Source organism: Xiphophorus couchianus, chromosome 22, assembly GCF_001444195.1.
Source record: "Xiphophorus couchianus chromosome 22, X_couchianus-1.0, whole genome shotgun sequence".
Classification (NCBI taxonomy): Eukaryota; Metazoa; Chordata; class Actinopteri; order Cyprinodontiformes; family Poeciliidae; genus Xiphophorus; species Xiphophorus couchianus.
This window is the reverse complement of record NC_040249.1, coordinates 28,877,698-28,890,123: the sequence shown is the minus strand read 5'-3', so window position 1 is coordinate 28,890,123 and position 12,426 is coordinate 28,877,698. Positions and strand designations below refer to the sequence as shown.

At 36.5% G+C, this 12,426-nt stretch overlaps 1 protein-coding gene across 5 annotated transcripts in view; it reads left to right on the top strand.

The window, feature by feature from the left end:
* The window catches only part of itsn1 (intersectin 1 (SH3 domain protein)), a 53,551-nt gene extending 41,649 nt beyond the window's left edge, over positions 1–11,902 (top strand). For 3 of the 5 annotated variants that reach the window (XM_028005980.1, XM_028005978.1, XM_028005979.1), the window contains 15 exons: positions 3,279–3,400; positions 4,587–4,693; positions 4,794–4,895; positions 4,977–5,058; positions 5,353–5,451; positions 5,565–5,648; positions 6,491–6,574; positions 7,640–7,771; positions 8,090–8,170; positions 8,826–8,947; positions 9,497–9,579; positions 9,656–9,739; positions 9,906–9,970; positions 10,715–10,823; positions 10,918–11,066. In XM_028005980.1, coding sequence (XP_027861781.1) covers positions 3,279–3,400; positions 4,587–4,693; positions 4,794–4,895; positions 4,977–5,058; positions 5,353–5,451; positions 5,565–5,648; positions 6,491–6,574; positions 7,640–7,771; positions 8,090–8,170; positions 8,826–8,947; positions 9,497–9,579; positions 9,656–9,739; positions 9,906–9,970; positions 10,715–10,823; positions 10,918–11,066 — 1,505 coding nt within the window. Of the gene's footprint in view, positions 1–3,278; positions 3,401–4,586; positions 4,694–4,793; positions 4,896–4,976; positions 5,059–5,352; positions 5,452–5,564; positions 5,649–6,490; positions 6,575–7,639; positions 7,772–8,089; positions 8,171–8,825; positions 8,948–9,496; positions 9,580–9,655; positions 9,740–9,905; positions 9,971–10,714; positions 10,824–10,917 lie in introns of all 5 variants that reach the window. The other 2 variants (XM_028005981.1, XM_028005977.1) reach the window with 1 other exon arrangement.
* Positions 11,903–12,426: the final 524 nt, after the last annotated feature.

The following is a 12,426-nucleotide window of genomic DNA, read 5'->3' as shown; positions in this document are numbered from 1 at the left end:
TGTTTTTTTACCAGTTTGACAAAACATCCCAAAGTCAGGAGTGACTTGACTTCCTGAGTCAGATTGCACTTTTTTGTATCTGAAAAAGTTGGTATAAAACAAACAAGTACCAACAGGTGAAAGAGTGACATAATCAAAACCTCAAAGTCACGATTTCCTGTAATTAAAAGCAGTTTCCTGACTTCACTTTAAAACATTTCACACGGACTGAAACTTAGTCATCTTCTCTCATTAACAACTTCCACACCAAAGGTTGTGGAAGTTGTTAATGACAACCTGGTAGTATTTAGACAATCCATTCACTAATTGTCTATATAAAAATTGGAGTTTTGAGTTTGCAACCAGTCGATCGACTGGTCACTTGACCAGCTGAAAATCGGCCAATTCCATTCAGTTCCACTCAGTTCTATTCAGTTCCATTTAGTTCCATTCGGTTCCATTCAGTTCTATTTAGTTTCATTCAGTACCATTCAGTTCCATTTGCGGGCAGATTTCTCGGTGCATCTCCACGATGAAATTGGTTTGTTCCAAGCGGATCATTTCTCCCACACCTCATTCCATTCTGAAAGCGTCACGTTTTAGTGTCATTTTACTGAATCAGCCAATGCACAGGGAGACAGCACTGCCTCGCTTTTACTTGAGACAGATTATTTACAGTGTATTACCCGTTACAGTCGAGACATGAACCTTTTTTTTGTTTTTGTTTTTTACATAGCAACAGATTAGTGTTAGAGGGACTGCCATTTCTTGTTTGTATTAGGGTTATTTGTTGTTGTTTATTCAAATGACAGTATTGTGATTTTAATGTTTACCCTCAGAAACACAAATGAATGAAATTATTATAGAAATACATATACATTTTTATACAGGAAGCAATAATCTATTAGCATTATGAGCCTTCTTGAATCTCATTGGTTCCTCATTGAGTCAGTATTGAAAGTCAATCTCTCTGATTGGTCGATGAGTTAAGGTCATTGGGGGGGTTAGCAAACTGGACTTGTTTGTTTTGGGAACTTGTCTAATTTACATTCACCTTTTTTTATTGTTTTTTTTTTACCAGTTGGTTACTGATGATCAAGGCTTGACAGACAGAGCTCATTGGTTTAGAGAAAGGAGCCAACTAAACCAGAGCCACGCCCCTCAACACCGGTTTGGTTGAGGATATGATGACTAAAATCAATTGTGTCCCAACCTCTGCAGTTACTTTTGTCTCCATTGCCATTTATCGAAATCACTCTAAAATTTAAAATAATACAGGTCAAAAAGGTTTGAATTTGTACGCGTAGTTCTTTATTTGTAGAAAAAACTTTTATGATGTGTCAAAGTGGTTTTATTGGAAGAAAAACCTTAGCTAAGCTCTGAGTTACAGCGTGACTCTGGTTTAGTCTGCTTAGTTACAAAAATATAAATAAATAAGATCTTTTTGATTCATAATTAATAAACTGTAATGTGCTATCCTTTATTTGGATAAGTATAGCTAAACTGATGGTTTAAGAAAGCCAAATGTAATCAGAAAGGTGGCAGTGAGTGCATGTATGAATGAATGTGTGAGTGATCGAAAAATAATGCATAAATGAGCAGTTTTTATGGAAACCAATAAACATGGTGGAAACAAAAGACTTGAATGAGTGAACAAAGTATACAGAATGATGGTGTTTATTGAATTGTTTTTATGAGTGGAGGTCTTTATGAAACATTGAAGCCTGCTTGTTCTGATGATTAAATACTGTAAGATGGACTGCAGACAACTGGCCTTGTTATTCACATTATTACACATTTGTTTAAAAAAAAAAGCTTTTTAAAATAGCTATTTAGTGTAATAAATTGACCTAAATTGTTAAAACTCGACAAAATATTCATTTTATAAGGATACTTCTCATATTGAGAACTGAGTAATAAAATAAGTCATACTGCTTGTCTCTACAGTGGATTCCAAAACTATTCAATCCCTTTGCTTAGAATTGTAAACCAGGAACTTTAGTTCATTTCATAAACAGTCGAACCAAAAACTATTCATACCTCCGGCAAAAGTAAATTTCCAGTAATCTTTGTTGAACCAACAAGTTTGGTTTTAACTGGTATAACTGGGTTTCTAACTGAGGTGGGAGTCTCCCAGAATGTAGTCAACTTTATTCAAACAGAGCCAGTTCACAGCACATGGCGTCTCTCTGAAAAGTATTTAGTTCATTCATTCACATTAGGGCTGCAACTAACAATTATTTTAATAATTCATTATTCTATCAACTGTTCCAACTATTAATTGAATAAGAATTAATTCATCACTAAATTAGTTGACAATTACTTCAGCAATCGATAAATCACTATTAGATATTTTAAGTTGTTCTACACATAACCCACTTTCATCTTATTTATGAAACATTAATGTAAAGTTCAGTTCAAAATGCAAAAACCTGAGGAAACAGAGCAGGTTAGCAATCCGTTCTGCAAGTATGCATGTTCTTAAAGATACAATCATAAAACAAAGCAAATATTTTCCAAAATTAGCATGTCAAAATGGTTTGAACCCTTCTAAATAAAGTCAGTGGGAAAATCATTATTAGCATTATAGCAAATAACACTAATTAAATGTAATTCTTTTTGTCATGTTTCCTTTGTTGTTTTGACAATAACCTTAAAACTCTTAACCAGAACTGCACAATATTAGGAAAACATCTATGTCATAATGTCTGTGAATTTTGCAATAGTGGTATGACTTGTGATAAACAATTATGAACAATTTCAGATTTTTTGCTTTTGGTTTCTAACAAACATAGTTCCCCGCTAATGATATTCAATATTTCCATCTCAGCAATAAGGTTTTATTGAAAAAGTTGCACCAGTTGTTTCTAAGGTCTAAACAAAAACATCTTTCTTTTTTTGTGTAAAAGTTGTTTGTGTCCATGTAGTTTTATCATTAGTCCAGCCTGTTGTCTGAAGCACAGACTGAACTAATTCTGTGGCTTCTCATCCGGCTGAATCGCTGCAGCTCCCTTCAACAATAAGTCATCCACCATCTCACACACACATCAGTGCAGACCGTCCTTATCGCAGAACAAAACTGCATTGTAGTAAACATAGTGAACAGAGCTTCATATTGACAGTGTCACATTTGACTGAGATGCCACTCCAGTATCTGTATGTTGATCTCAGGTATGTATGACCGAAAATGGTTTCCTTTTTTTCTATGCTTAGTGTAGGTAGCGCCGTTCCTGCTGAGAAAAGCCAGGGTGACGGTGGTGTGTTGTTTTTTTTTTTTTTCTGTGACATTTGACCTTCAGGGTGCGCTGACCTCCACCTGCTGGACATGCTGAGTCCGATGGAGAGGAAGAGACAGGGCTACATCCACGAGCTGATCGTCACAGAGGAGAACTACGTCAACGATCTGCAGCTCGTCACCGAGGTAACCACAGCAACATGAGGGTTCATCAGGCTATACCTAGAGGTCACTTGCAGCGACACTGTTTTTTCTATGTTATTAACGACATCAGCTCACTATTAAGTTTTTCTTTTCATTTAGGACAGTTCTGATATTGTTTCCAATGTTTTTTCCCATTTAACAAGTTTGGCTCTGAAAATGCCTCGTTTTACCTCTAATGCTGTTGACAATGTGTTGCTCTATTTTATGTGATAAATCAAGAATCAGATGATTATGTTTTAAATGTAATTTTGGAACATTTTCAACATTATGATGAAAAGTGTTCAAGTGTCTTTTTTTTTTTTTTCACCATAAATTTTGCGTAGGCTAAAAAAGATAAAATTACACAGATGGAATCTGTTCAATTAAGTAATTTCCAAATCTTTTGCTCCAGATTTTATTTAGGGAAATAAGAATGGAGGGGGTAAATATAAATGTAGAAGTATGATTTTCCTTCTACTTCACGTTTATGCAGTACATTATATAATTCGCATACTCTTTAACTTGAAAAATAATGTTCACCTACAGCCTTGAAGATTCAAGTAGACTGCTATAAAACTCAGAGATTAAAGTTCATCAAGCTAATTTAACAAGAGAGGAGTACTAACAGCTCATCCATCTTCAACAGTGGGTTGCTACAATTTAATACTGCAATTTAAACCAAGTAATTATTTCACATTATGCAAGAAAACTGCCTAGATGTTAAACAAGAACACAATTCTGTTATTTTCACTCACATTATCAGGTTAACATTGCTGTAAGTTAGAAGAATTTAAATTCTTGCATGAACAAAATATCTGATCTTATAATTCATTTTGTTACACATCACACTGAATTCTGCTCAGAAATATTTATTTATAACAGCCGTAAGCAGTTTGAGAAAACATCGTCTTCAACCGTAGCAAACTGAAAGCCTAGCTCATCAAGCAATAAATAAATTCATAACATGATCAATTAAAATGAGATCAATAATTTCCATTTGGACAGCTGTTAGAGATGCTCTAATTTAATATCAGAAAGTCAGAGTTTTGAGATATGCAAACATTTGATATTCAGAATGAATCAGTGTTCAGACATTTGCTATAAATTGATATCAAACACCATAAAACAGCAATTCGCTCTCTTTGAAATCTGCCTTGCACTAAATGTCACTTCTTCTGTGTTGATGTAGATCTTCCATAAGCCTCTGCTGGAGTGTGAGCTGCTGACGGAGAAGGAAGTGGCCATGATCTTTGTGAACTGGAAAGAGCTCATCATGTGCAACATCAAACTTCTCAAGTGAGGAAAAAAAATCTAATAATAAACGCAATTAAACAAAAGTTTAGATATACGCCTCTTGTAGTTTCTACAGATGTGCTGACTCGGGGTTTCCTTGCAGGGCTCTCAGGGTGAGGAAGAAGATGTCGGGCGATCGGATGCCTGTGAAGATGATCGGCGACATCCTGACCAACCAGCTGCCTCACATGCAGCCGTACATCAGGTCAGGAAGTGGATCGCTTTCTGTCTGTAGGAGTTTATGTCCTGCTTCGTGTAGTGGAGCAGCCATCTTGTTTTTTTGCAGGTTCTGTTCATGTCAGCTGAATGGGGCCACGCTGATTCAACAGAAGACAGATGACAATCCTGAGATCAAAGACTTCCTCAAGGTAAGAACTCTGATTACTTCCTGAAGGCGGAGTTTTAGAAAGATTTCAAGGCGTTAGATTACATGTTAACATTTCTTTTAAGTCATATTTGATATACATAGCAATTTTTAACAACTGAAGTTAATATAGTTACTTGATTGTCCTGTGAAATGTCACTGTGAGCCTGGAAAACACACAGCACTGCCCCTTTAAACATGAAATAACTTCAAAAGTCTTCAAAATTGTATTAAAAACATTTTTGTGTGGGAAACTGCAACTAAAACAATAAATTTTGATGTTTGGTGTTTCCAACAGAGGTTAGCCATGGATCCCAGGTGCAAAGGGATGCCTCTGTCCAGTTTTCTACTCAAGCCGATGCAGAGAGTCACACGCTACCCTCTGATCATCAAAAATGTTTGTACCATTAGAGCACATAAAATTCTCGTGAAAATTCCAGATTTGCAAGGACTTTTTGTTTCCGCCTTCTAATCTGAGTCTGAATTGTTTTGAACTGTTTCTGATTGCAGACCTTAGAAAACACTCCAGAGTCTCATCCAGACCACAGCCATCTGAAAGCAGCGCTGGAGAAAGCAGAGGAGCTCTGCTCACAGGTGAAAACTGGAAACACACACTGAGGCAGCCGCCTGCAGCGGACCGGAAAATCAGTTATGACTGGATCTATCATTTATTTTTGGACATATATGCTTTTGAATTATGATCAAGCTGTAGTTTGCAATAGTTTTATATGTGTAAAAGATAAAAGTGTCTGGAAAGTAAACACAAGGCAGAGAAAAGTTGCCAAAAAGTGACAACGTTAAATACAGAATACCCAATCTCAATGATTCATAAGGTGGCTAATCAAGAGAATAGTAAAAATCACCAGCCTGAACATAGTGAGTGATTTACACGGTGAAATAGAGACCAACATCCTAACCAGAGATTTAAAAGCATTTAAAAAATCCAATTCTAGCCATATTAAGGTTCTGACCAGCATTGTTACTGAGACACACCCTTATTTGTCCCAATGTCTGTGTCACTAAGCTACTTAAATGATCAAGTTGTGTGGAGATTGTGTAAAATAGTGCAGCAGTGAATGGCAGCATCTAAAACTCTCACCTTTCTACACATAATTAGTGTTTTATTCATGAGAGTTTAAGTGCATTACAGGAACGTAGTTATCAAGATATTGAAAGTTACATTAACATCTTGTGATTTAACCATCTTTTAAATCACCAAAGTAAGAAACGTGTACTTTAAAATGACACTTTAAATGCATCAAATTGGCTATCTGCTCTTAAAACACTACTTGGAACTCCAATTGTGATTTAACTGTGTTTGATGCTTTCAAGGTTTTTAAGTTTTTTACTCAAACATGATTGTATGAGAAGTTAATCTTGATAGAAAATGTACTTGGATGTGCATGACGAGTTGAGTGTGTGTTGTGTGTTCTCAGGTGAATGAAGGCGTCAGAGAGAAGGAGAACTCTGACCGGCTGGAGTGGATTCAGGCTCATGTTCAGTGTGAGGGGCTGTCAGAGGTGCAGTATCAGCCGCAACCGCTTTTTTAAGATTAATAAGAGGTGAAATACTCAAGACAAGGCAAGCTTTCCTGAATAACCTTATTGACATATTTTACAGAGAAAATTTAAATATATATATATACACAACTTTAGGCAGCCACGACATATATGGTGTCATCAGAATATGTATAGAAAAAAATTTAATAATCTGATGGAGATTATTACATGGATATATATTACGCAATTATATATCCAATAAAAATTAGTGTGAGAAAAGAACCTTGAGGAATCCCACATATGATCTTAGTTTGCTTAAATTAATCATTTATTAGAAAAATGATTTCTTTAGAAATGTGGACGCTGGGGCGTGCTGTGGTGGCGCAGGGGGTTAGCACGCCCCACGTTTGGAGGCCTTAGTCCTCGACGCGGACGTCGCGGGTTCGACTCCCGGTCCCGACGACCTTTACCGCATGTCTTCCCCCCTCTCCTCACCCTCCTTCCTGTCTGCCTACTGTAAAAAAAAAAAAAATACGAGCCATTAGCGCCGCAAAAAGCTCTTCGGAGAAAAAAAAAAAAAAAAAGAAAAAAGAAATGTGGACGCTGACATTAGTGTTGGGGTCATCTGCTACATGTTTGGCATCGAGATGCTATTTCAGGCTTGAACAGCTTCTCTGATAGGCTAACTCCTTTCAGCACAACTTGAACACAACAGTCGTCTTTTCCAGCGTCCTGTCAGATTGTTTTAGAAGCAGAAATTAAAGCATTAATCTTTTGTCCCTAATTATTTCTGAATGGAAAGTATTCCTGCCTGATGTGACCCAGTTTATCACAAAGTACTTTCCCCATTCAATCAAAATCTTATTTCTCACTATGTCAGAAGCAGCACTGAGATCCATTTACTGTTAATATGTATGTGGTGTAAAACTTTTTGAAGTATACTTTCAATCTTGTGATGTTTTTAAAAAAAAACTAGAATAAAAAGAACCAGAAACTTTGTAGAGCAAAACATTTAACACCATCACCTTAAAACTTGTATGATCGTTTAATTTGTTTATTTCAAATAAATTTCTCTGTTCTTTTTAGCAACTGGTGTTCAACTCGGTCACCAACTGTCTGGGACCCAGGAAGTTCCTCCACAGCGGGAAGCTGTTCAAAGCAAAGAGCAGCAAGGAGCTCTACGGCTTCCTGTTCAACGACTTCCTGCTGCTCACACAGGTGAGTCTTCCTGTACGAAGCTGTGGCTCAGTTGAATTATGTCATCAATCCAAATTTTCCATAAAATTGATTATTTAAAAAGATGGACACATTCCTACAGCTCTTGAGGTCTAAGCTATAGATGGCGCCATTTCACCAGATTAAAAAAATGTATGTTTGAAATGATTAACATCCTCAAAAATGGAAATTTGTGTACATCTGTTTTCACTGATTTTGACAGTTAGCTGAAAACGTCTGCAGCTCCTCGTCTGTTGCAGTATATTTCTGGACTCATGACACACTTAAACAAATTTAAACTTTTTTCCCTTCCTCAAACAGGTCACCAAACCTCTGGGCTCTTCAGGTTCTGACAAAGTCTTCTCCTCAAAAACCCACCTGCAGTACCGCATGTACAAAACGGTGAGAAGACTGGCAAACGTATCTGTGCTCTCATTTAATGGAGGAAAACAAAAATTTCACCTTCTTTTCTTGAACTTTAATGCACTTTGCCCTATTTGTGTAAGAAAGCACGAGTGTAGTTTTCAACAGAAGGTAAACCCTCAGTGATGGATGTGTGATATGGACCTAAAATTGATCACAATATTTACTGGTACTGTTGTGATAACATGAAAAGTGACGATAAGAACTATTGCTTCTTTTTTTAGCTTACTGTGTGTCTGTGACTGCATGACTCAGTAATCAGCCCTACAAACTAATACTGCTCTTAAAAAACTTCCCTGTTTTATTTGTAATGCACTTCTTTAGGACATCGGTCACATAATGAAGTGCCATTTGTTTGACTAAACTGCACATAGTAACCACATTTAATCATATTGTCAAATGTATTGATGTACATTGCTGCTTTGATTGAACAAAAAATGGAGAAAATAGTAAAACTAGCAATCTCGACAATATGGACAGTTTCAGTGGTTTTTAAAGATTATTAACTGGAATTTGTGACACCGATAAATCAAAGTCTTATTATGATAAGGAATTTATCAAGATAAATGGTAAATGATACAATATGTACCCGCTCACACCCTCATTTCTAACTGAATCTTTTTGTTTCTTGCAGCCGATCTTTCTGAACGAAGTGTTAGTAAAGCTACCAACCGATCCATCAGGGGATGAGCCTCTGTTTCACATCTCACACATAGACCGAGTTTACACCCTCCGAGCTGAAAGCATCAACGAACGGTAACGGAAAACACACAACCCAGACGAGAGCTTCAGATGTTTGTTTTTATAAGCTGGTCATCTTATGGTTTTTTCTTATTTCTTTATTAATATTATTATTGTAATCTTTTACAATAATTTTATTTCTTTTTTATTTCTTTTATGTGTCCTGTCCTGCAGTTTGGCACTCAGAATTGTGAGAGTGTCAAAGCGAAGCCCAACACATTGACTGGAGTGTTACAGGTTTCCCTGTGATGCTCTTATTTTGGGTTTATTTCAGATGTAATGTACACAGAGACAAAAAAGAAAGAGAGAAAAGAAACGGAGAAAGGTGGGGCAAAGGATTAAAAAGAAAGGAGATAGGAGGAGAGGAGAAGAAGCATAGAGAGAACACAAGTCAACAACTTAAACGTCTGCCTCTAAACCTGCAGAAAGAGAGAAAACAAAACCCAGATACCACAATGACAAATGCAAATACAATAAAAGTTATAATATCATTGGAAAGCCAACTGAGAGTGTATTCCTTAAATTAGATAATTCAACTTTTTGCCTCCTTACATCTCCTTACAGGACGGCATGGGTTCAGAAAATTAAGGCCGCCTCGGAGCTTTTCATTGAGACAGAGAAGAAGAAGAGGGAGAAAGCGTATTTAGGTAAGCTGGACTCTCAGGCTGATTTCTGTGGTTTCATTAAAACCCTGGCGGCTGACCTGTCTGCTCCTCGTCTCAGTCCGTTCTCAGAGGGCGACCGGGATCGGCAGGCTGATGGTTAACATCGTGGAGGGCATCGAGCTCAAACCCTGTCGCACCCACGGTACGTAAAGAGGCCATTGAAGGTCGACCTTTTATTAAATCTGTGGTATTGCTTTTTTTATTCAAAGCATCATGATTTAATGTGATAGTGTAATGAAGCTAATCAGTAGCTTATCTCAACTGGTTTTATCCACAATAATCAGCAGCAACATTGTCTGTGTTTCAAGGTAAAAGCAACCCTTACTGTGAAGTCACCATGGGCTCTCAGTGCCATATCACAAAAACAGTACAGGTAGGAGAAAAATGACTATAGGCATTTTCTTACACTGTTTAGATTGTGTTTTTACGTAGTAAAAACAATTATGAAATGAGTAATAAATATTACATTTTGTCAAATCATCAAACAACTACAAATCAAATATGTTGTGTCCAACTTACTACTAATCAAAAGCAACTCTAAAAGAGTAAAGTGAAAGTAAAAAATCTATTTTATTACATGGTTAAAACTTAGTAATGTTTAGTAATGTTGATGTTTTAACATTAATAAGGAGCAAAATAAATCAATCAGTAATGTTTGAAGTATTTCTATTCATATCCACATTTTATACATGAACCAATTCAGTGTTTTCTATTGGAGTTGGGAAAGTGGTGTATATTTGTCAATTGAAAAAAATTCTGCTTTTGTGTTATATATGTTTTATTGTCTAAAATAGACTAAGAAAAGAAAATCTGAAAAGAAAAGTAAGGATTATGGATTGTAGATGTCTGTTAAAATTGTTAACAGTTACTAACATAATTGAAGTGGGAAAGTGTGTGCCACTGCGACAGGGCCATAGAATTTAGACTCGTAAAATAATGTTTTAGACAATTTTAATTTTCCTTTGGGATCAATAAGGTGTTTTATTGTTTGAATTTGAATTTAATATGTGTGCAAACACCTCAGAGAATACCTAGTTACTGCCCTGCCCAACAAACCAATGTGGGTTTTAGGGAATGTGAATTCAAAGTTCATCTGAGTTGTTTTCTTTGTTTGCAGGACACTTTGAATCCCAAGTGGAATTCCAATTGTCAGTTTTTTATTAAGGACCTTGAACAGGACGTCCTCTGCATCACTGTGTTTGAACGAGACCAGTTCTCACCTGACGGTGTGTGACGCATTCAGTTTCTAAACCATCCAGCGTTACTGTTTGTAACAGAGGGACAAAACGCCCCTTGATTTACCACGTCTTGTCTCTGCAGACTTCCTCGGCAGGACTGAGATCCGATTGGCCGAGATAAAGAAGGACCAGGGCTCCAAAGGACCAATCACGAAGAGGCTTCTGCTTCATGAGGTTCCCACGGGGGAGATTGTCGTTAGGCTGGACCTGCAGCTGTTTGAAGAGCCGTGAAACGAGCGGCAGGTTGGACCAGATGGGACTGGCCCGGGAATGAACTCAGAGAAACGGAAAAGAGGACAGCGCAGCTGGACTGGAATAAACTGGACCAGAGGCCTGGAACGGGCTGGGGTTACTCATTGTGTGATCTGGCTGTTAATGTTTAGGGAGATTAATATGTTAACAGCAAGATTTGTTCTGTAAGAAAACCCCAGGTAAAGTCAGTAACACTAAGTAACTAAACATCATCCTCTTTAACAGCAACCTTAAATGCCATGTCAGTTTTATGTTGTTTGCCATTTTTTCCATTATTTGGAAGAAATTAACAATAAGAGGGCTTACTTGGTATCAAATGGAGAACATTTTCAAAAAATAAGAAAACCCCAGGTCCATATCTTGGATTGACACATATTTAGCTGTCAAAGTCGGGGTATTAAGGTTCAGCCTGTCACAACAACAAATTTAAGGTTCAGCCTGTCACAACAACAAATTTAAGATTCAGCCTGTCACAACAACATATTTAAGGTTCAGCCTGTCACAACAACATATTTAAGGTTCAGCCTGTCACAACAACAAATTTAGGATGATAAATTGTCCCAGAAATTATTTCACTAAACAATAATGTTGATTTGAGACCATTTTTGAGTAATTTGTGAACAATGGCATAATAATGCAAGTCTGCCTTTTCAATAAGGAATAGAGTTTAATTTTGAAAAAAAAACAACTCAACACTGGGACTAGAGGATATTTGAAACATCCAAGAAAAAACATGGCAACCACAAACCGTAAATAAAACTGGGGGGAAAAAACACTTATAACCAAAACCATAAAGAAAATGGATTGTGATATTTCTCTAAACAAAATTGACCTTGAAAAATCAGAATGGAAATTATCAAGTTCATTTTAATTTATCATTCAAAATGTATTACTTATTGTGACAGACTTAATTGGGGGTACCAATGTATTAATTGCAAATATTTAACAGAAAGCAAGAAGCGAGGTTACCTAGGTTAGCTTAGAACTCTGCAAAAACACAAACTATAATATTTTTGTTCTAGTTTCTAGTGCAAATATCGAAATAAGACAAAACTAACTTCTAAGTAACTTTTCAGCAAGAAATAGCAGCTCTTTTTAAGTCAATAATTCCTTAATATTAATGAGATGGTATTAGTCAGAAATGAAATAATTTATCAGTGGAATTGGTTCTTTTACATCAGCATTAATAAATTATTGACTTAAAACTTGCTCCTATTTCTTACTGAAAAGTGACTAAGACATTTGTACTGGAAACTAGACCAAAAATACTTGCTAAGATTTTTGTGTTTTTTGCTGTGAATACATAATGCCAGCAAATAATGAAAATCCCAGTGCCCCC